At 41.1% G+C, this 21,215-nt stretch overlaps 1 protein-coding gene across 1 annotated transcript; it reads left to right on the forward strand.

The window, feature by feature from the left end:
• The first annotated feature begins 301 nt into the window (after nt 1-301).
• On the forward strand, nt 302-8,763 carry SLC30A1 (solute carrier family 30 member 1). Its single transcript, XM_021007824.2, has 2 exons — nt 302-1,626; nt 3,711-8,763. Exons 1-2 carry the CDS (start codon nt 990-992, stop codon nt 4,604-4,606), a joined length of 1,533 nt encoding a protein of 510 aa, XP_020863483.1. The 5' UTR covers nt 302-989; the 3' UTR covers nt 4,607-8,763.
• Nucleotides 8,764-21,215: the final 12,452 nt, after the last annotated feature.

Genomic DNA, 21,215 nt, shown 5'->3' on the forward strand with positions numbered 1-21,215 from the left:
GGGGCACCCAGGGCGGCCACGGCCCGGACACCGTCTGGAAGATTCTCACAACCACCCCGCTCCTTCCCACTGCACTCGGCCTTATTTCACACGCCCCCCACGCCACCGGCTGCACCCGGCAACCCCAACCCCACACCCGGCGCCGGGAAGGGAAAGCCCCACCCCCATCGATTCGAGCAGCTACTCCGCCCCCCTCCCGCCCCGCCAAGCCGTCACCCAATAACCAACCCTGGGGGGCGGGGAAAAGTGGCTGTCGTGAGGGCATCCTGACGAATGAGGAGGCGGGTGGGCGGGGCGCCAGGGACAGTGTCACGCACGGGTCCGTGTGAAAACGGGGGTTCCGAGTGCAAAGCAAAGTTTTTTTGTAAACCGTCTGCAAAGGCGGGGGGGTGAAGAGAGAGACCGAGACGGGCCGAGTGCAGCCGCTGCCTCCTCCTTCTCCTCCTCCTCGCTTCTCCTATCCGCCGCCGCCTCCTCCTTCTCTCCGGCTCTTAAGCTCGTCCGTCGCCTGAGCCAGACCGAGGATTCGCGGGATCGAGGAGCCCGCAGTCCCGAGTCCCCGCGGCCACAGATGCCCGGCCCCCTCTCCCGGCGCGGAGCTGCTCCTCACCCGGCGCCGTCGCTGCCTCAGCCCCCGCCCCTCTTCCCTCCGCTCGGCTCCGGGCGCCGGCTTCAGCTGCCTGTCGCCTCCGCCACCGCCCCCTTGGAAGGGAGCGCCGAGTCTCGTCTCGGCTTCAGCCCCGGCTCCTGCTCGGGCTCGGAGGGGAGCTTGAGGCGCTCAGCCGGGCCCCGCAGTGTCTTCTCCCCCTAGCCCCGGAGGGTCTCGGCCGGAGTAGTTAGAGGAAGGTCGGTTCCCTCGGGCTCCCGGCGGCCCCAGCGGGGCTTGGTACTGCGCGGGGTCCTCCCTCGCTGGGGAGCGTCTCCGGCCCGCCCGCGGGCTCCGCTCTCGCTGCGTAGGGCCCATCCCGGGCTTGACGGGTCCCGCAGCCATGGGGTGCTGGGGTCGGAACCGGGCCCGGCTGCTGTGCATGCTGTCGCTGACCTTCATGTTCATGGTGCTGGAGGTGGTGGTGAGCCGGCTGACCTCGTCGCTGGCGATGCTCTCGGACTCGTTCCACATGCTGTCCGACGTGCTGGCCCTCATCGTGGCCTTGGTGGCGGAGCGCTTCGCCCGGCGGACCCAGTCCACCCAGAAGAACACGTTCGGCTGGATCCGGGCCGAGGTGATGGGCGCCCTGGTGAACGCCATCTTCCTGACCGGCCTCTGCTTCGCCATCCTGCTGGAGGCCATCGAGCGCTTCATCGAGCCCCACGAGATGCAGCAGCCGCTGGTGGTCCTCGGGGTCGGCGTGGCCGGGCTCGTGGTCAACCTGCTGGGGCTCTGCCTCTTCCACCACCACAGCGGCTTCGGGGACGGGGGCGGGCCCGGCGGGGGCGGCCACGGCCACTCCCACGGGGGGCACGGTCACAGCCACAGCCTCACCAAGGGGGTCCGGGGCAAGAGCAGCCGCAGCGGGGGCAACAACAGCAACGTGACGGAAAGCGAGCGGGCCGCCGACCGGGAGGAGACCAACAACTTGGTCGTCAACAGCAGCAACTCGAACGGAATGAAGCTGGACCGAGCAGGTAGGAAGGAGGGCGGTCGCCGCCCACCGCGCGGGCTGGGGGCTCCGGAGCGGCTGCTGACCCCCGCCCCGGCCCTGGGAGCGACAGGAGAGGGGCCCGCACTGCCCTCTGCTGTTGGACGCGGGCGCAGCCGGCCTCCCTCCCCTCGCTTTCCCCCACGTGGAGAGTCTTGACATCCCCTGCCCACCCGACACACACCCACCCAAGCCTCGTAGGGGTAGCTGGCGGGGTTGCGGGGGAATTTGTAAGGAGGAAGGCGCCTGGATTTCTTCCAGTCCTGGCTCTGCCACTCCGGGGGGGGAGGAGTGGCGCAAATAAATCACCTACCTCCCTGGGCCCAAGTTTTCCCTTCTTTAAAAAGAAGGATGCTGGACTGACAACCTTAGGTTAAGCCAGTGAGCCTTGTTTGCCGGGCACGCTGCTAAACTGCGTGGGGGGTGCCAGGAAAGGCCGGGGAGAGTCACTGCCCTCAAGGAGCTCACATTCTATTGGGCGGCGGCGGCGACATGCAAAGAACTACGTATTAGACAAATGATAGATAGATAGATAGATAATAAATTGGTGTAATCTCCCACCCGGTAAAGGCCTCTTGGAGAAGGAATTTAAGATGAGACTTGAAGGAAGCAGGGAGTTAAAGGTGAGGGAAGAGAGCTTTCAAGGCATAGAGACCAGGAGCCAGGGAAGAGGAACTGTGGGAAAGAGTCGGTGCCCTGTGCCAGAAATTGCAAAGAATTCCAGTGTTCCTGAATGGTGGAGTATGGGATAGCGATAGCGTAGGTCCACACCAGCTCTAATATCCTGTGATCCTGTGATTACCAGAGGGAAACAGATACGGGCAGCTGGGTTATCTCTAGGACTTAATTCTGACAGTAGTTAGTCCACACCGAGCCAAGTTCGGGGCTGGTGTTGGTCTGTTTAGCAAAAAACCTATGGGGGATGGTGGCATATTTGTTTCTGGATAATGGGTTTAATTTCCCATACTTCCTGGGGAACAGAGAAAAAAAAACTGTTGGGTTTTCCATTCAACAAGCATTTGGTTAAAGATTTTCTTTTATGAATGGTTCAGCTCAGTTCATGTGTGGTTCAGTTCATCCCTAGTCTTGTGAAATCATTTCTGATTTTACCTCTCTGAGCGTTGTCAGTCTGATGGGCCCAATTTAATGACTTCAGAATCATCCTAAAACAAAAGCCCATCATATCTCATCCATTTAAGTTATGGAAATTAGTCATTGAAAAGATGGGGTTAAATAATTTAACTCAACCTTTTATGGATTTCGTCCTGCTCTCAAATAGGATGTTGGTTCCAGTTGTTAAACTGCCTAAGTGTATGGTTCTTTAATAGATTTTATTTTTTAAATAGAGTTAAAAGGAACCTGAGAGAAAGAAAGTTCAGCTTTTATATAAGTCTCTGCAATTGGTGATTGCTGTTGTCCATGCCTCAGTCTCATTAAATGTCATATTTGAATGAATGATACAAACTGACATTGATTTTAAGTTCAAGGTATCAGAAAAAATGTGATTTAAAAAAAAAACCAAACCTGAAATTGAGTGTCCAGTAGTCACTATAATAGTGGGTTATTTCCACATACTTGAATTTATAGCCCTTGGATTTACCTTTTTGCTCCGCAGGTTTGCAGAGATCTCTGCTAAACTTTTTTTGTTTTGGTTAAACAAGTTTTCCTCCCCTCTTAATAGGAGAAAGAGGCAGAATTAATTTAATGATTTAATAAGTACCCATTCAAAGAAGCTATAGCTAAGGTTATGCCCACCCATAAGTATCAATTTATATTCTAGGGGCACTAAAGACCATACAGACTGTTATCATTGATCTCACCCCCAAAAAGCAGTGCTAAGAATACAGCTTTTGGGGGGCAGCTAGGTGGCACAGTGGATAGAGCACCGACCCTAGATTCAGGAGTTCAAACCCGACCTCAGACACTTGACACTTACTAGCTGTGTGACCCTGGGCAAGTCACTTAACCCCATTGCCTAACCAAAAATAAAACAGTACCCCCCAAAAAGAATACAGCTTTTATATGAGCATTTTGTAAATGTCTGGTAATAATTTTTGCATCTCTTTGTAGAGGAACAAGCCAGAGATCGTTCAATGGATGTCCAAGTTAATGGGAATCTTATTGGTGATGATTCAGACAATTTAGATTCCGAAGACGAAGATAATAGTGGACAACTTAACATGCGTGGAGTTTTTCTGCATGTCTTTGGAGATGCCTTGGGTTCAGTAATTGTAGTGATAAATGCCTTGGTCTTTTTCTTTTCTTGGAAATCTTGTTCTGATGGAATCTGTAAGAACCCATGTATTGCTGAGCCCTGCCAGGCATTTGTAGGTCTAATTAATAGTACTGAACCAGTAGAAGAGGCTGGTCCTTGCTGGGTGCTATATTTAGATCCAACTCTTTGTCTTGTGATGGTTGGCATACTTCTTTACACCACTTATCCGTTACTTAAAGAATCTGCCCTTATCCTCTTGCAAACTGTACCTAAACAAGTAGATATCAGAAATTTGAAAATAGAACTTCGAAATGTTGAAGGAGTCGAAGAAGTTCATGAATTGCATGTTTGGCAGCTTGCTGGAAGCAGAATCATCGCCACTGCTCATATAAAATGTCACGACCCTGCATCCTACATGGAGGTGGCTAAAACAATTAAAGACGTTTTTCACAATCACGGAATCCATGCCACTACCATTCAGCCTGAATTTGCTAGTGTAGGTGCTAAATCAAGTGTTACCCCATGCGAGCTTGCCTGTAGAACTCAGTGTGCTTTGAAGCAATGTTGTGGGACCTCACAAAAAACCAATTCTGGAAGGGAAATAGAAAGGAGTTCTGCAGTTAGCATTTCTTGTTTAGAACTTAGTGACAATTTAGAGAAGCAGCCCAGGAGGACTAAAATTGATAGTATACCTGCTGTTATGATAGATATAAAGAAGATGCCAAACAAGCAACCAGAATCATCTATGTAAGTTTTCAACACATGTGATGTTCAGCTTGTTTTCATCTGCAAGAGGAAGAGACTCTCCATTGAAATCTTAAGTTGCCAAGTAGTATAATTGCTGAAGTCTTTGTTTTGGTCACACTGTTTAATTCTATTTTTGTAAGAACATAATGGAATTGCATAACACAAAGTTTTATATTACAACTTTGTGATTATCAGTGCACAGTACAGCTATGCTGTAACAATTTTGGAAAGCCAGTTTTAACACTATGTTACATTTTTTGTTAAAAGTAAGTATAAACCTTGTATAACATAATGATATTTTTTATTTTAGTTTTCCCATAGCAAAACTTAATTGGGGATAAATAAATTAAAATTAATTTGTTACTAGAACTTCTCTGCTTTGTCTTTCCCCTCACCCAATATTTTACTTTTATTTGAGATTTCTTGATGAAACTTGAAATAGTATTTTTTTTTGTTTCCTTAGTTTAGATTACATTTCCCTTTCCCCTTTTGAAATTATTACATAGCATAATGGTAGCATTTTTTTTTAAACCGACTCATGGATGTTAATGGGAAAAGTTATTCCATTTTTTTTTCCATGTGGAGCAATTTTGTCATTTTACCAAGAAAAAGATCAATTACTATCTTGTATTAAGTCCTCTTCTTTATTGCTGAGTATTATTCCAGTTGAAATGTGAGACAATTAATGAGAAACTGCATTTTGTACACATAATAGAGTGTTTGAAGAAGAATATAGAAGTTCAGCCAACTGAACATCATTTAGATTCTTTTATAACTTGTTAATGTTTGGAAGAACATTTGAATTGTTTAAAAACTTTCAATACATGCATAAAACACTTGTCTTTCAAAAAATTATGAATATGTACATTACATAGAGGCGTTCACCAGCATTGCTTATGTTTGAAAGAAGATTGGTCTCCATTAGTAATACTGAAGGCTCAAAAGTTTACTCACAAAGTATCTATGTATATAATTTAACTCTTTAATAGGTGTTTCTAAGATGCTATTCTCTCAAGTTATTTCATGGCATCTATCCCCAAATAGATTTAGAAGAAAGTCGAGTTTTACAAACAGTGTTTTTGTTTCTCTGTGAGCCACTTACTAGGGAGAAAAAAATAATTGGAAGATTAATATCACTTGAGTATTAAGTCCTTTAAAAATTAAATTTATAATTAAGGCTGGACTTCTCACTTCTATAATGTCTTGTCATCGCTCAGGTCTTCCAACAGTGACTTATTTTGAATATATACTGTAACACCTACATGTGAGTTGACTGAACTATGACTGAAATTGCTTTTAACTGTTTTCTTTTTGCTGTTCCTTTTTAAGTACAGTTACTTAAACAGTATTTAAGAAGTTTAAAAAAATTGTCTTGCTTGGAAGAATCATTATCCTTTTTTATTTTGTAGATTTTTTTGTCTAATGAGACTAATATTGGTGGACATCAGTTATCATACATAGAACTATTTTGCCAAGAGCATAGTGTCCTGACTACTTCAGTTGTTTTTATAGATGACTACTTCTGGAAATGGCTTATCTTTTTGAATTAGAAAACAATTCACTATTTAAATGCAAAGTTTAAGATAAAGATATTAAAAAAAACTGGAATTAGAAATTTCTTTTTTAGTGTATAATTCTTGTAGTAGCAGGCATAGGTTTTCCCCTTCTAATGTATGCCTGTTGCTGGCAATGGGCTTATTATTTTTTAAATAGGCCATGTTAATGGACAGCATATATTTCATTATGAATGAGAATGATTTGTGCTTGGATAACAATGGGAACACAGTTTATAAATTCGGGTTTGCTAAAATGGGCCAAAACTGTAACCTGCCAATTGGGGTCTCTTAATATTATTTTGCTAATATATCACCCTCATAATTCAATTGATAATTCCTAAACTAATAGGTATCTTTAAATTTTGTGCAAATTTGAATCTTTTTAATATAAAATGGGGGAATCTCATTATGTGGGTAAACAAGAAGAAAGCTGCTAATTGTACCATTATCATGTGCATTCCTGATTTAACATTTTAAAGTATGGAATATTTTATTAAGGTATTTCAAAGCCGAGTTTATATTTTGTAAACATTTCAGTAATGATACAAAAAGATAACTGGTAAAATATCTTAACATCGAAGAAGGGTTCTCTGAACAAATGCACTATAATGGGGTCTGTTTCCTAAAGAATTGAGGTTTTTTAAAAATATAAGCACAGGATAAGGGCTATGTTTTTCTCAAAAGTACTATAAAAGTAACGTGTAGGTGTAGTTATCTGGTTTTTCATAACTTGTTTTAAAGTAGTTTATATCCATGCATAAAGTGGTACCCTAGTGTATTCTTCTCAAAGTAATTTGTTATTTAATAGCAAAAGCAGTGGGCACTGACTCACTTTTTGAGTTTTAACAGAGAAACAGTGTTTCTCTCTACAATGCACTTTCTAACCCATGTTTTACTATATAAAAAGTTACGTTGAAAACCTGATTTTGTTTTGTTTTGGTTTGGTTTGGGTTTGTATTTAAAATTCCTAGAATTTGAATTCCTTTTGCCTTTATGAAAGGAAATGGGGGGGAGATCCTCCCTCAAATTCTTCGGGCACTTGAGCCCAATATTTAAAGAAAGAAAACCCATTTTGTATTTCTGCACCAGTTCTTTCCCCTCACAGCTTTTTAAGCTGGCTTTTCCTTTGTGAGTAAGATCAGTGAGTTTATCATATGGACGCTTACAATTTCGTCTGTTGTCCATCTTGTAGGAAAAGGAGGCACCTTATGTGCCAGAATTAAAACCAATCTAGAAAATTTTTTTTCCAAGCCAAATGCAGCCTTAAGGGAGAGTAGGTTCTCCATTGTGACATTTTAGCTTGTGTGATTGTTGAATTAGTGGGTTTGGAGTGCACATCTGCATTAAAAAAAGATATGAATTAGAAAAACTATTTTTACTCAGTGTATTTGAATCTTTTTTTTTTGAGGCGGGGAATGCCATATTTCTGAGGCAAGCCATTTGAGTAGGAATTTTTTTTTTCCATCAAGTACCCCATTGAAAATCACTGTCAGAGAAAGGGTACTGTATTGTAAGGAAAATTTTTTGTTAGCTTGCCATTATAATTTTTGAAGAACTTCTTTTTAAATTAATGTTCATATATTTGTTTTTCTAAAATCAGAAACTTAAACACTAAAGGAAATAACAAGGATATAACATGAAAATACTTAAAGTGCTATGACTGTTGGGTTGAAGATTTATTTGAATGCCAATACTTTGTTTTTTAAGAAAGCTATAGATGTCACGTCTTCACCTTTTGTCTTAATGTCTTCACAAAGAGTATGAAGAAACAAATGTGGAGAGTAACTTGGTTGATGTGCTGAAGCTCTTCAAACCGTATAGAAGTACTGACTTAATACTGAGTTTCAGTGTAATGGTGAATCACAAAACAGTGTTCAAATTTGGCAAAGTAACAGAAGAAACTTTCCCTCTCTCCTTTTTTCTGTTTAAGATTAGACCTGAGTCAACCTTTTTATTTGACCATCTCTGAAAAAGAGTTAAATAGCATCATCGTGATGTAGCTTTACAAACCTTATGTGGAACTGCAATTTCATTTTCCTGACAAAACCTGGAATATCTTAGCAATCATTTTCACTGGCAAAGGGCCTCTTGCGTGTCCTACAATTTAAACCTTTAAACCAAAAATTTTATGGTCCGGTGTCTTTGACAAAAAGATACTGAAGGGAATGTAGCATACAATTAGTATATGTGGTTGTATATGAGAAGTCTTGCTCAAGACTCAGAAATGGCCATGTTATCATTCTGCCTTGAAACAGCACAATGAAAGTGCATCAGTGTATGCTGTGATTCTTTATGGAATTTTCATAATGTCATTTTAGTGTCTGCTATTGCCAGCTATTTAGGCAGATTGTGGTGCAGTTTTATGCAGTTGTCATCTCACTAAATGCAGATACAAATATATTTTCTGTGTAAAGTTTTACCGATTTTGGTGTGGTTTTTTTTTATATGTTTTATGACTGTACATTGTTTTCCAAAGCTGTTTCTACCTCATCATGAGGCTTTATGGATTGTTATGTATTATACATGTTCTATATGAGACAGGCTACTGTGTTTTCCCCTCTCTTCTCATTTATTAAAAGTAGAAAAATAAACTAATTTTTACATATCTATTTAGTCATTTTGTGCATGCTCTTCATGCCATGAACTGAATATAAATAGGAGGGTTGGGTCTGATCAGGAGCTGAAAGGAAAATTATCATTTTTAATAATAAAAGTACTGTGCTAGTTGGTAGGGCATATTTAGATCAACAGGAATATTGGTTAATTGAAAATATATCTACTGTTAGAAAGAAGATGCCAAAGAAGCACCCAATCATCTTTTTACAAGCTTCTCAATTTTGTTCTCACATAACAAGAAGGGTCTGAAAGAAGGCTGAGTTGGTAGGAAATCAAATCTGTCAACAAGAATTACGGAAGAAAACTATAACCTACTGCATACCTCTGCAAGCATCTGGTGTTTGCTGCTCCCACACAGCAACTTTTAACAATTTTTAGAAATCTCCTTTGTGATGAAAGTGTCCTAGCCATTAGACAGGGATATAAAATTTAGATAGGACATGTGTGGTCTCTGACCTTATGGGACTTAGGAGATAAGGTACATAAACAGCTGCTGTGATCCAAGTTCATTAATGGATAGGAAGCAAATAAAAAAAGTAAACTTTTAAAAAATGGCACGATCAGATCTTTGACAACGATTATTGGCATGGGATATTAAATTAATGGCTGCTGTGCTATTTTAGCCATCATCCCAAGCCTTTTGGTCAGGAAACCAAGTGCTCTACCTCCTGCATGAGGTGATCAGCTATTTGTTGAGGGTATTAAACACTTCAGAATTATTGGTAGTGAGTACCTCTTATTAAATGGATAAGAATTTAGACAGTCTATACTCTTAATATATTTATGATATGAGTTGGAAGATGAGACAGACAAATGGAACAGTAGAAAGGAGAAGGAATTGCTGCTGTCTAGGAAAACTTAAGTAGGATTTGAGCTAAGTCTTGGAAGAGAGGCAGCAAATAAACATGATTTATAAGGTAAGATAAGACACAAGCACACATTACTAATTACTAATATGCAATATAAGGTCACAAGAGATAAATTCTCAAGAATTTATAAGGTGTTCAAGGAAGGGTCTATAGAAATGGTTATTTGAGATGGGTTTTTAAAAAATGATTTAAAGAAGTAGAGTTCCTGAGTGAAAGAGGGCATTTCAGACACAAGGAACAAGATGAGTGTGGAGGCACAAAAATGGAGGACTGGTGGGTGGTGTAGTTCAGAAGAAGGATAGGTAGAATCTCATAGACTAAAACACTACAGGGAAAATCCACCTAGGAAGGATGGGAAGTTCGTTCTAAAGCAGGGGTTCTTAACCTTTTTTGTGTGATGGATCCCTTCTCAGAATAATGCTTCTAAATGCATAAAATAAAATACATAGAATTACAAAGAAAACCAATTTTCAATCGAAATGTAATTATCAAAATAACATCTTCACAGACTTCAGGTTGAGAACCTCTGCTCTAAAGAGTGAAATTCTGAGGACACAAAGGGAAACAATGCTAATGAGGAAGAACTGTTTGAAGAGATGCATGGAGGCATAGAATGCTCAAGAATTCTTTCCCTGGCAATCACCCCTGCATTAGCCATACTCCTCCCTTCTCCATCATACTCTCTTGGTGAACCAGTTCATCTCTACACTGTCCTCTAGAGTCCCTTGCTCTCTTATCATCTTGCCCTGTCAGACCTCAGCCTTGAATCGTCCCCATCATGTACTGCCTTCGCTACTCCTATACATGTGCTGCTGAAGAAAGTGGTAGAAAATCACAGAACTGCTGACTGGGCCCTCACTGCTGCAAGGCAATCCTTTTACGTATTCCTTATTAACTCATTATCCTACTTACTACAATGGCTCTGCCAAACCTTTTCATCCCTCCTCAAACCTTCTGTGGCTTCCTCTCCCCCACTTTCTCAGCTGAGAACTTTGCCTGATATTTTACTGAAAAAAAATGGAAAACATTCAACTAGAGCTCCCTCTTCTCCCCTCCTCCTCATCTCACATCACCCAGATGCCTTCTGCCACTATTTCCTCTTTCACTCCTGTCTCACATAATGAGGTGGCCCTTCTTCTTAACCAAGGCAAACCCCTCTCCATGTACTACGAATCCCATTCTGTCCTGTTTTCTTGAGCAGATTACTTCCTCTATCATCCCCACTCCCTCACTTATCTTAAATCTCTCCTTGTCTATTGACATCTCTACTGCCTACAAACATGCTCACAACTCAAAAATCCTCATCTATCCATTTTTACTAGCTGTCTCTCCTCCCTTTTGTGGCTAAACTCCTTGAGAAGACCATCTACAATAGGTGCTCCCCTTCCTTTCCTCTCTTCTTAATTCTCCATAGTCTGACTTCTGACCTCATTATTTTGCTCTCTCCTAAGTTACCAATGATCTCTTAATTGCCAAATTTTCAGTCTTCATCTTCTTGACCTCTGGTGCCTTTGACATGGTTGAGCACCCTCTTCTTGATACTCTCTTCTAAGTTTCCGTGACATTTCTCTATCCTGGTTCTCCTGCCTGTTTGACCAATCCTCAGTCTCCTTTACTGGCTCTCCTAATCTGCAGACAACTGCCTATCATTCATCTCAGAATGGATGTCCTATAAATATCTTAAACTCAGCTTGTCTAAAACTAAACTCATTAACTTTCTGTCCCAAACCCTGCCTCCTTCCAAACTTCACTAATACTGTCAAGGGTACCACTGTCCTACTCACCAAGGCTCACAACTTCTAGGTGTCATCCTCAACTCCTCACTCTCACCCTCCCCCCATATCCAATCTTTTTTTTCCAAGACATAATTTTTTTACCTTCATAATATCTTTTGCATGCACCCTCTTATCTTTTCTGATTCTGCTACCACCTTGGTATAGGCTCTCATCACCTTATGCCAATATTATTTCAATAGCCTGCTGTTTGATCTCCCAGCCCCATCTCTTCCTCACTCCTGTCCATCCTCTACTCAGTTGTCAAAGTGATCTTCCTAAGGCACAGGTCTAACCATATAATTTCCTCTCTCTCTCAATCAAAAAATTCCAGTGGCTTTCTATCACCTCTATGATCAAATATAAAATTTTCTGTTTGACATTCAAAACTCTTTACAACCTGGTTTCTTCCTATTTTTCCAGTCTTCTTACCCCTTATGCCCTCCCATATACTCTGCAATCCAGTGACACTAACCTTCTTGCAGTTTCTCAAACAAGACATACCATTTCCCAACTGGGCATTTCCATTGGCAGTCCCCCATGCATGGAATGCTCTCCCTCCTCATCTCTGTTTCCAGACTTTCTTGGCTTCCTTCACTTCCCAGCTAAAATCTTGCCTTCTGTAGGGAGACTTTTCCAATCCATCTTAATTCTAGTGCCTTCTCTCTGTTGATTATTTGCTTTATCATGCAATTAGCTTGTTTGTACATAGTTGTTTACATGTTGTCTCCCTTATTAGACTTCAAGCTCCTTGAAAGCAGGTCTCACATTTCTTTGTATCCCCAGTGCTTAGCACAGTGCCTGGCACATAGTAGATGATTAATAATAAATGTTTACTGTTTGACTAACATATTATGTGTTAGGCACTGAGGGATAGAAAGACAAATCCAAAACATTCCTGCTCCAAAGAAGCTTACTTTCTGTTTGTTGAATTGATTCAAGAGAACTGTAGGTACATTTTATTTAGATTTTTTTTTTTGCTTTGTATTTGTATTTATTATTTTTTTCTGATTGGGTCTCCCTGTCTTATCCAGAGTAGAAGTACAGTTGCTCGAAGTGGGTATGGGGTTTATGAGTTGTGGATGGAGGGAGATTAGGGGACTCAGTTTTCCCCCTAAGGAGAGTTCATCTAGTGAAGGAGAGAGATGGGTGACTATCACATTTGTGAACTTGAGGAAGGAGGAACAGATGGCCTATGACATTACTTGCACTTTTTCTGTTTTGGAGAGGGGGCTGAAAGAGCATAAGAGATTATTAGAAGTCTACCAGCTTTGGAGACCCTTCCTAGTAGTCCAACATTATGGAAATATGAGGGACATTGACCCTGAAGTACAGTAGTCCAAGTTTGTGATCAGCAGATTTTAATGTCTACTACACTTGGAGTGGGCAGTCAAATCTGGTGTGGGTCATTTATTATTTTCAAAAATTGGCCACAGGCTTTTGAGGTTTCACTGGCTTTGCTTACAGATTCCACAATCAACTCAATTCCAGGATTAGAAAACTCAGTATTAGAAGTTTGAGGAAATCACAACAGCAGGTATACAGATGTGGGTCACCCCTAGCTTATCCAAAAGTTTTGGCTTAGCCTCTAGTTTGGATTTGAACTCAGGGTGTGACCCTGAGCACTCTGAAGCCTGGTGTCACAACCTTAACTAGATATTCATGTTCGCTTGAAAGAATGAGGGCTGGACAGGACTTGGAAATAGACGGGAGCATTTCTTCAGCCATTACTGCTCAGTGAGCCCACCCATGTCAAAGTCATTCTCCCTACCCCTTCCAATTTAATTACAAAGGCATTTGAGCCAACCCCAGGATTCTTGCACCTTCCTTCCTCCCAAAGCACTAGGTCATGAAAAGCCTAGAATTTGTTCAAAGTAGAAGGACTACAGGTATCTGTACATCTGTACAGGTATCTACATCATAACAAACATCAGTATGAGAAGTTTGAAAAACTGAGTCAAGCCTCTAGATGTTTTGCTCACATGATACCAAAACTCTTGGTATTTGCACATAACTAAGTGAGGAATTAGTGTTTTTTGCTTTATTACACTGGCATGGGATAAAAAAAAAATCTCTTGTTTTTTGCTTACAGTTATGTGGGCTGAATAGCATAGGGTTCAGATAGATACTCATCCTTTTTCTTTAAACGAGGCCAAAAGGCATATAATTATCTTTCAGAAGATAAAATCTGTCCTCTTCCTTATGGTACTTCCTGTTTCCTCTCCTTTCTCCTTCCCTACCTTTACTCCTGTTCACATAGCCTTCTGTTCCTCAGCATCCACTCTTCCCCTATCACCCAGGGCTTGTCCCAGCTATATTTCATTGTTCACCCTTAATATTTACCTGTCTTGTTTCCCATCCCTTCTAGGTTATCCCAAGCCACCTTCTTTTAAGGTACTAACTAGTGAATCCAATAAATTAGTCTGTGTTAATGGAAGAAGGAGGAAAGGCGGTTCCCAGCTAATATATATTTGAGTAATAGACAACTTCTAAAACATAATGTTCTGATGGGAATATCAAGCAAGGGAGAAGAAAACTATCTTTGTGTGAAGGTAGCTGCTGTGTTGTGGACAGGACAGTGGATTTAGAGTCCCAGCTCTGTTCTTTACAATATGACTAATGTGAAAATAGGTTTAATATGTTTATATGTTGAGCCTATATCAATTTACATGCCATATTGGGTGGGGGAAGGGGAGAGATGGGGAGAACTTTGGAACTCAAAATCTTATGGAAGTAAATGCTGAAAACTAAAAATAAATAACTTATTATTAAAAAAAAAGTCCAGCTCTGCTACCCTATAGCTTTGGGATTTTGGGAAAGTCACTTAATTTGCTTGAGCCTCAGTTTACTTATCTGTAAAATGGGTATGATAATAATAATAATAATAATAATTGCCCCCTTTTCTTTACCAGCTTATAGACATATGTCATGGCATTGGAACTATCATCCCTCCCAGAATCAGACTGACCTAACCTGCAGTTCAAATAGTTTTTTAGGAAAAAAAAAGTAGAGATATAAGCATGTATATACACACACTCATACCTCCAAAAGTAATAATTATACTACCTACCCTCTTCAGTGTTGTTGTATCAAATGAGATCATGTACTTTGTATATCACTTTGTAAGATGCAGTACATATGTCAGCTTTTTCTAAGATCACTTTTGTGCTGATAACTTCATAGAGTTGGCCCTGAGATCAATCATCTTAGTTCTGCTCCCATTTATGACACATAGGCCATTTGGCTTCCCTTCCTCTCCCTTGGCATACTTAAAGTAGTCTTTCCCCCTGATCAGTGGGCACCTCTATCATACCTCTTTGTCATAGTGACTCAAGCAGGAAGAAACCTTGGAGATCATCCAGACTGGTCCTCTCATTTGACAGTGAAGAAAGAGCCCCAGAGAAGATGAGTATGATGTAACAGAGTTAGAATTTCAACTCAGCTCCTAATTCCCAACTCAGTGGGTTTTGTACTTCACCATTCTACCTCTTCTCCAACTCTCACCTTAATCCCCTTCCTTTCATAATCTTTGACTTTCGATCAAGAGCTTTCCTTTCTTTTTCCCTTCAGATACAGCATAACAATCAGAAGGAAAAAAAATCACAGAATAATAAAAAAATTTGAGAGTTGGAAGAAACCTCAGTAGCCCTCTAGCCCAACCCTTACATTAAAGGAATCTCTATTATAACATACTTGAGAAATGATTATCTACTGGAAAATTTCCAATAAAGAGAAATCCACCACTAAGGAGCCCATTCCACTTTTGGATGGTTCTAATTAATAGGAATATTTTCCTGACATCAAGCTGACACTGGCCTCTTTCATCCATTTCTCCTAATTCCTGCCTTCTGAAGTCAGCTCTCCCCATATGACAGCCCTTCAAATACTTGGACACAGACATCACATTACTTCTGAGTCTTTTCTTCTCCAAGCCAAATTGACCCAGTTCATTCACCCAATTTTCCTAGGACATGAACTCAGGGCTCCTCACCATTCTGGTTTCCCTTCTCTGAGTATTCTTCAGCTTATCAAAGTCCTCCTTAAACTGTGACATGAAGAACTGAATGTAATACTCTAGATGAAGCAGTGCTTCCCCTTCACCTAGCTGGATGATCACCCAGCTGATGATCTATCTAGGTCTGGTTGCTGTTACTGCTTCTCTTTTACTTCTCCTTTTGTCATCTGGGAGCAATTCTGCTAATGGCTTTGATGGAGGAAGATGTTTGGGGTTCTCTGTAAATTTCATCTTTATTCTCTCTGTCCCCAAACTATATCAGCCAATGAAGTTGGAACTCCTTAGCTTGGTGCCATCTGGTACCATCCTACCTTTATCTCATATTGTTTCTTACCATATACTTTATATTCCAACCAAATGGGATTTCCTTCCATCCCCTTTATATAACTTGTATTTTCTCCTCCGCAGGTCTTTGTTGCACTGTTCTCTGTTCTTGAAATGTCCTCCCTTTCTCTGTTCATCTGTTGAACACCTGCCCAGCCTTTAAAGACAAACTCAAATACCACCTCCTCTATGAAGTTTCTATTGATCCCTTCTGTCATCATAATTTTTCCCAATCAGATCTCATTTATCACCTTTTTTTGCACCTCTTTAATATTAAGAAAGGTCTAACCTTCAGAACTACTGCTAGGTCCACAAGAGCCAGGGAACTGTATCTGTTCCATTCTCACTAAGTAGCCCATCTGCTCTAGACCTATGTAGTCAGTCTGGACCAGATTCAGTCCTAGAGAGGAGGACTAGTCTCCCTAGTTATGGCTAACGTGTAAGGTTTTCTTCAAAGAGAATAGAGAAAGTTACTGTAGAATATGAATCTGATATTTTTGTTGTTGAGTTGTTTCAGTCATGTCTGACTCTTTGTGACCCCATTTGGGGTTTTCTTGGCAAAGACACTTGGAGTGGTTTGTCATTTCCTTCTTCAGTTCATTTTGTAGATGAAGAACAGGGTTAAGTGACTTGCCCAGGGTCACACAGCTAGTAAGTGTCTGAGGCCAGATTTGAACTCAGGAAGATGAGTCTTCCTGACTCCAGAGTAGGTACTCTGTGCTGCCTAGCTACTTGGAATCTGATATAACACCACTATTTATTTCCTACACGCACCCACACCCACACATGCACCCATACCCACACACCCATACACACCCACACACACACAAAGAGAGAGAGAGAGAGAGAGAGAGAGAGAGAGAGAGAGAGAGAGAGAGAGATGCTTAATGTAAAAGATTCCCACAAATACAAATAGACAGAACTTCAGTGAAATAAGGAGCAGTGCTAAGTACTGTTATACTGTTATACCCAGCTGGGAAGTTGATATTTAAAAATAGCCAAACATAAAACTGTTTGAAGGACTGCTAAGTAGGCATTTTACATTTCCTCTCTATTCTGTACTATCTAAACAACTCCCATTCCAGTCCTTCTGGTAAAATGGGACAGACTTAGGCAAAACTCTTATTGGTGTTCATCTTCTTTAAGAATACTGACTCCCCTTGCCACCATTCAACTCTGACCTGATAAGACCCAGGACCTCCAGACCTCTAGAATTCACGTCACCTCCAAGCCTGGACATATCCATCTCAGGATAGATACTCATTTGTCTAAAGTCAGGAAATAATAAAAAATAGAAGAGGCAACCTAACCTGAAAATGAGGCTTGTATAAGTGGGACATGTGCCTTAGATGCCATGTGTTCATGGCCACATGGAAGCCAGGGCAGGATGTAGGGCAATCTGCTTCATTTCCTTCCCAAGTTTCAGGAAAAGGCTCAAAATAATCCTAATAGGATTCAAAGCAGGAAAGGATGAGAGAGCTGGCAAGTTACTCTTTTAAACTTCCACTGTGTCATTATCTCTTCTGAGTCCATAGCCAGTGAGGGAGAATCTTAGGTCATTTCAAAGTGTAAGCCCTTTGACTTCAGAAAAACCTGGGAAGACTTGTATGGTCTGATGCTGAGTGAAGTGAGCAGAACCCAGAGGACTTTGTATACAATAGCAGCCACGTTATGTGATGACTAAGAATGTTAAACTGAACCCTTCTCAGCATTAGGAGGATCTAAGACATCTCCAGAGGCCTCGGGATGGAAAATGCTGTCCACATCCAAAGAAAGAACTATGGAAGTTGAATCGCTCTCACTTATTTTTACCTTAAGTTGAATTTTATTTCATCTTTCTGATGGTTCCTCCTATTGGTTTTAATTTTTACTTACAACTTCACTAATGTGAAAATATGTTTAATGGGTATGTAAATGTAAAGCTTATGTCAGATTGTGCGCCGTCTTGGGGAAGGGGGGAGAAAAAGAGAGAAAAAATTTTCAACTCAAAAGCATATGGAAAAAAAAAAATTAAAAAAAAAACAAACCAAAGTGTAAGCCCTTTAGCCCTGAGTCACACATAGCTAGGAGAAGGCTTCTACATGGTCAGTAGAACTAGGAAGAATAACTGAGCATGGTCCCATGGCATGGCCCTGTTGACTTTGTGTATTATTGTGTATTGCAGCTCATTGTTTAGGTACCTCTGACTAGACTGTAAGGTTCATGAGGCCAGAGACTATGCTTTTTCTAAATACTACTTTTTGCAATAGCCAGCCAGTAGATCTGCCTACCTCATCTTTGCCCACTCTAATCCATCTTCCATTCAGCCACCAAAGTGATTTTCCTAAAGCACAGGCCCTACCATGTCTCTCCCCTACTCAGTAGACTCCAGTGGCTCTTTATCACCTCCAGGAGAAAATATGAAATCTTCTGTTTGGCATTCAAAGACTTTCATATCTTCCCCTGTCCTCCTCTACCTTTCTAGTCTTCTTACACCTTACTTCCCTCCATATACTCTTCAATCCAGTGACACTGACATTCATTCTGTTGTCGAACAAGATACTCCCATCTCTTGACTCCAGGCATTTTCTCTGGCTCACCCTCCTACCTAGAACACTCTTCTTCCTTTTGTCTGCTTGCTAGCTTTCCTGACTTCTTTCATGTCCCAATTAAAATCCCATCTTCTACAGAAAGCCTTTCCCACTCCCTCTTAATTATAGTACCTTCCCAGTTAATTATTTTCTTTTTATGCTGCATATAGCTTGTTTGTACATATTTCTTACTGTTTCCCCACTTGGATTGTGAGCTCCTTGAGGTCAAGGACTTCTTTTGCCTCTTTTTATAATTCCAGCTCTTGGCACACTACTTGGTATATATTAGGAATTTAATAAATATTTAAAAATACTAACTGACCTAGCACAGTGGTCTGCACAATAGTAAGCATGTAATACATGTTTATTGAACTGATATGGGTAGATAGAAGTTATATAACCTTTTGAAAGAGGTTTTAGTATTCAAAAAACCAATTGCTTCATTGTTAATCAGGCTCAGATAGCTGAGAAGCATCTTTTTTCTAAAGTAGCACTTTTCTATTGTTTGGATTTCCTCAAAATCAATATAAATTCTCAGGTCACTATTGTCTGAAATGAAGCAACCCTGAAAAAAGAAGTTGAGTTTTGTGGGAAGAAACTTTTTTTGTATTCTGATTATTTTGTGCAAAACCCATTATCTCTGTTGCAATATAGTGTTCTCAGGATGAAAAGCTCCTGAGATGGATGGATTGCCTCAGCTTCAATTCAGCTCCTAATCAGCCTTGGCAGCTTTCAGCTTGCCTCTCAGCAAAGGCATTTGCCATAGTCAAAGTCTTGAGGAAAAGCTAAAGTCTTGAGAAAACGAGATCTAGTAATACACTGAGCACTCCCTGCTGATCTGGCTTTGCTGTTGACTGTCCTTGTAATCCAAAAAGCATTTGCTTGCAAAACTGTGGTCCCTTAGTATCAGAAGCTTGCAGTTGGACATGTATATGAGCAGCACTATGCCAGGATGACAAATAAAAGGATACAGTGATAGATCTCCAGTCTTGAGTCAGGAGGACCTGAGTTCAAATCTAGCCTCAGACACTTGACACTTACTAGCTGTGCAACTGTAGGCAAGTCACTTAGCCCCGATTGCCTCACCAAAAAGCAAATAAATAAATAAATAAATAAATAAATAAATAAATAAATAAATAAATAAATAAATAAATAAATAAATTGTTTAATATTTGCTCCATCACTTTCTTAAATATAAATGATCAATAAAGCAATAAATCAGACCCTGATTTGTAGAGTTGATGATTTCCAAGGTGTAAATACTCACACTGAAAATTTAATAGGCTTTTATCTATATCAGTGCTGGCTCTAGCACACCATTTTTTCCCTCCAGGAAATCAAGGTTAAGAGACTTGCCCAGGGTCATGAAGCTAATAAGTGTCTGAGGCCAGATTTGCACACAGGTCCTCTGGACTCTAGGGCTGGTGCTTTATCCACTGTACCACCTAGCTGCCCCCCACACCACTGATTTTTAACCCAACTCCTCTGACTAAATCCAGCATACATGCCAGTGCACCAAATGAACACAGGGCTGTTTGTAGGCATTTGGAATGACTCTAGGCCCCAGCAGGAAGATCTGTCTTTTCCCCCTTCTTCCACCTATCATCGTACACAAGTGACTTCACTATTTTGTATTCACCATCACTATTTCTGATTTCCCAAAGCCTATGGTGCTTTGAGATGAATAGGCAGTCTTCATATTGGCCAATGAGCAGGAAGAGATAATGAGTCAGTGGATATTGTTGAACTGATATGGGTAGATAAGAGCTATACAACATTTTGGGAGAGATTTTAGTACTCAAAAAACAATTACTTCATTCTTCATCAGGCTCACATAGGTGAGAAGCACCATTCTCCCCAAAGTAGCATTTCTCTAATGTTTAGATTTCTTTTAAGTCAATATAAATTCTCTGGGTCACTATTACCTGGATATTTATTCACTGGACTTATCAGCTGACATTTAAAAGGGAGTAAGTCCACCTTCTGTGCTCTCTTTCCTTCCAGTCTGAACTGTCAGGATTGATTCAAGCCACTTCCCATAAAGGATGGGAAGTGGGCAGCTTGCTCTGTCTTCCACCTCTATTGCCATGTAGCAGTAAGCACATAGCATCTAAGATGTACATCTTGCCTTGGCAAGCCTGAGCCTGGGTTTGGGGCTGCCTGTTTTGTGTTTGTCCTTTCCTGATTTTAGGTGAATGGGTAACTATCCTGAGATGGACATGACCAGTCTTGGAGGTGACCTTGCAATTTTGTGATGGCCAAAGATCCTAGATTCTTTGGTTCAGAGCTTTCTGGCAGCAAAGGGAAATAATTCCAGGACTCCTGGAGGAGGTAACCTCCACCAAACCTGGACACATCCATCTTAGGATAGATACTTATAGTAAATATTGGTTGAGCATGAATGTGTCCCACTACCACAGCCTACCTCCACCCTACCACCATCTACACACACACACACACACACACACACACACCTTGCAAAGGGAGCTGTTGTGAACAAACTTGGAAGTTTTTTAGAATTTATATGTTCAGAAATGGAAGACTGGAAAAACCCATAAGAGACTTCTCTCCCTATCCCCACTCAACCCCCACCATTAGATTATAAGTCCTTTGAGGGCAAGAATTGTGTCATTTTCCATCTTTGTATCCTTCACACCCAGTACTAAGCCTTATACATACTAGTCACTCAATAAATATTTGTAAACTAGAAATCAGAAACATGTTGAAGATCTGACTTCCCTTACAGGTCTGCAGCTTCCAGAGTATTCCTAGCCCCTAAACATCTGAAATCAAGGAATTTCATTCTTTTCTAATTTCACCATGTCATTATCATCATATTAACCACCATCAGTACCATCATCATCATTGAGAAGAGAGCTATCTTCAAATAT

Source organism: Phascolarctos cinereus, unplaced genomic scaffold, assembly GCF_003287225.1.
Source record: "Phascolarctos cinereus isolate Bilbo 61053 unplaced genomic scaffold, phaCin_HiC Scaffold_5;HRSCAF=322, whole genome shotgun sequence".
Lineage (NCBI taxonomy): Eukaryota > Metazoa > Chordata > Mammalia > Diprotodontia > Phascolarctidae > Phascolarctos > Phascolarctos cinereus.

Coding starts and splice junctions, on each gene's coding strand:
- SLC30A1 (XM_021007824.2), top strand. CDS start 990: ATGGGGTGCTGGGGTCGGAACCGGGCCCGGCTGCTGTGCATGCTGTCG. Junction 1,627..3,710: donor AATGAAGCTGGACCGAGCAG/GTAGGAAGGAGG, acceptor ATCTCTTTGTAG/AGGAACAAGCCAGAGATCGT.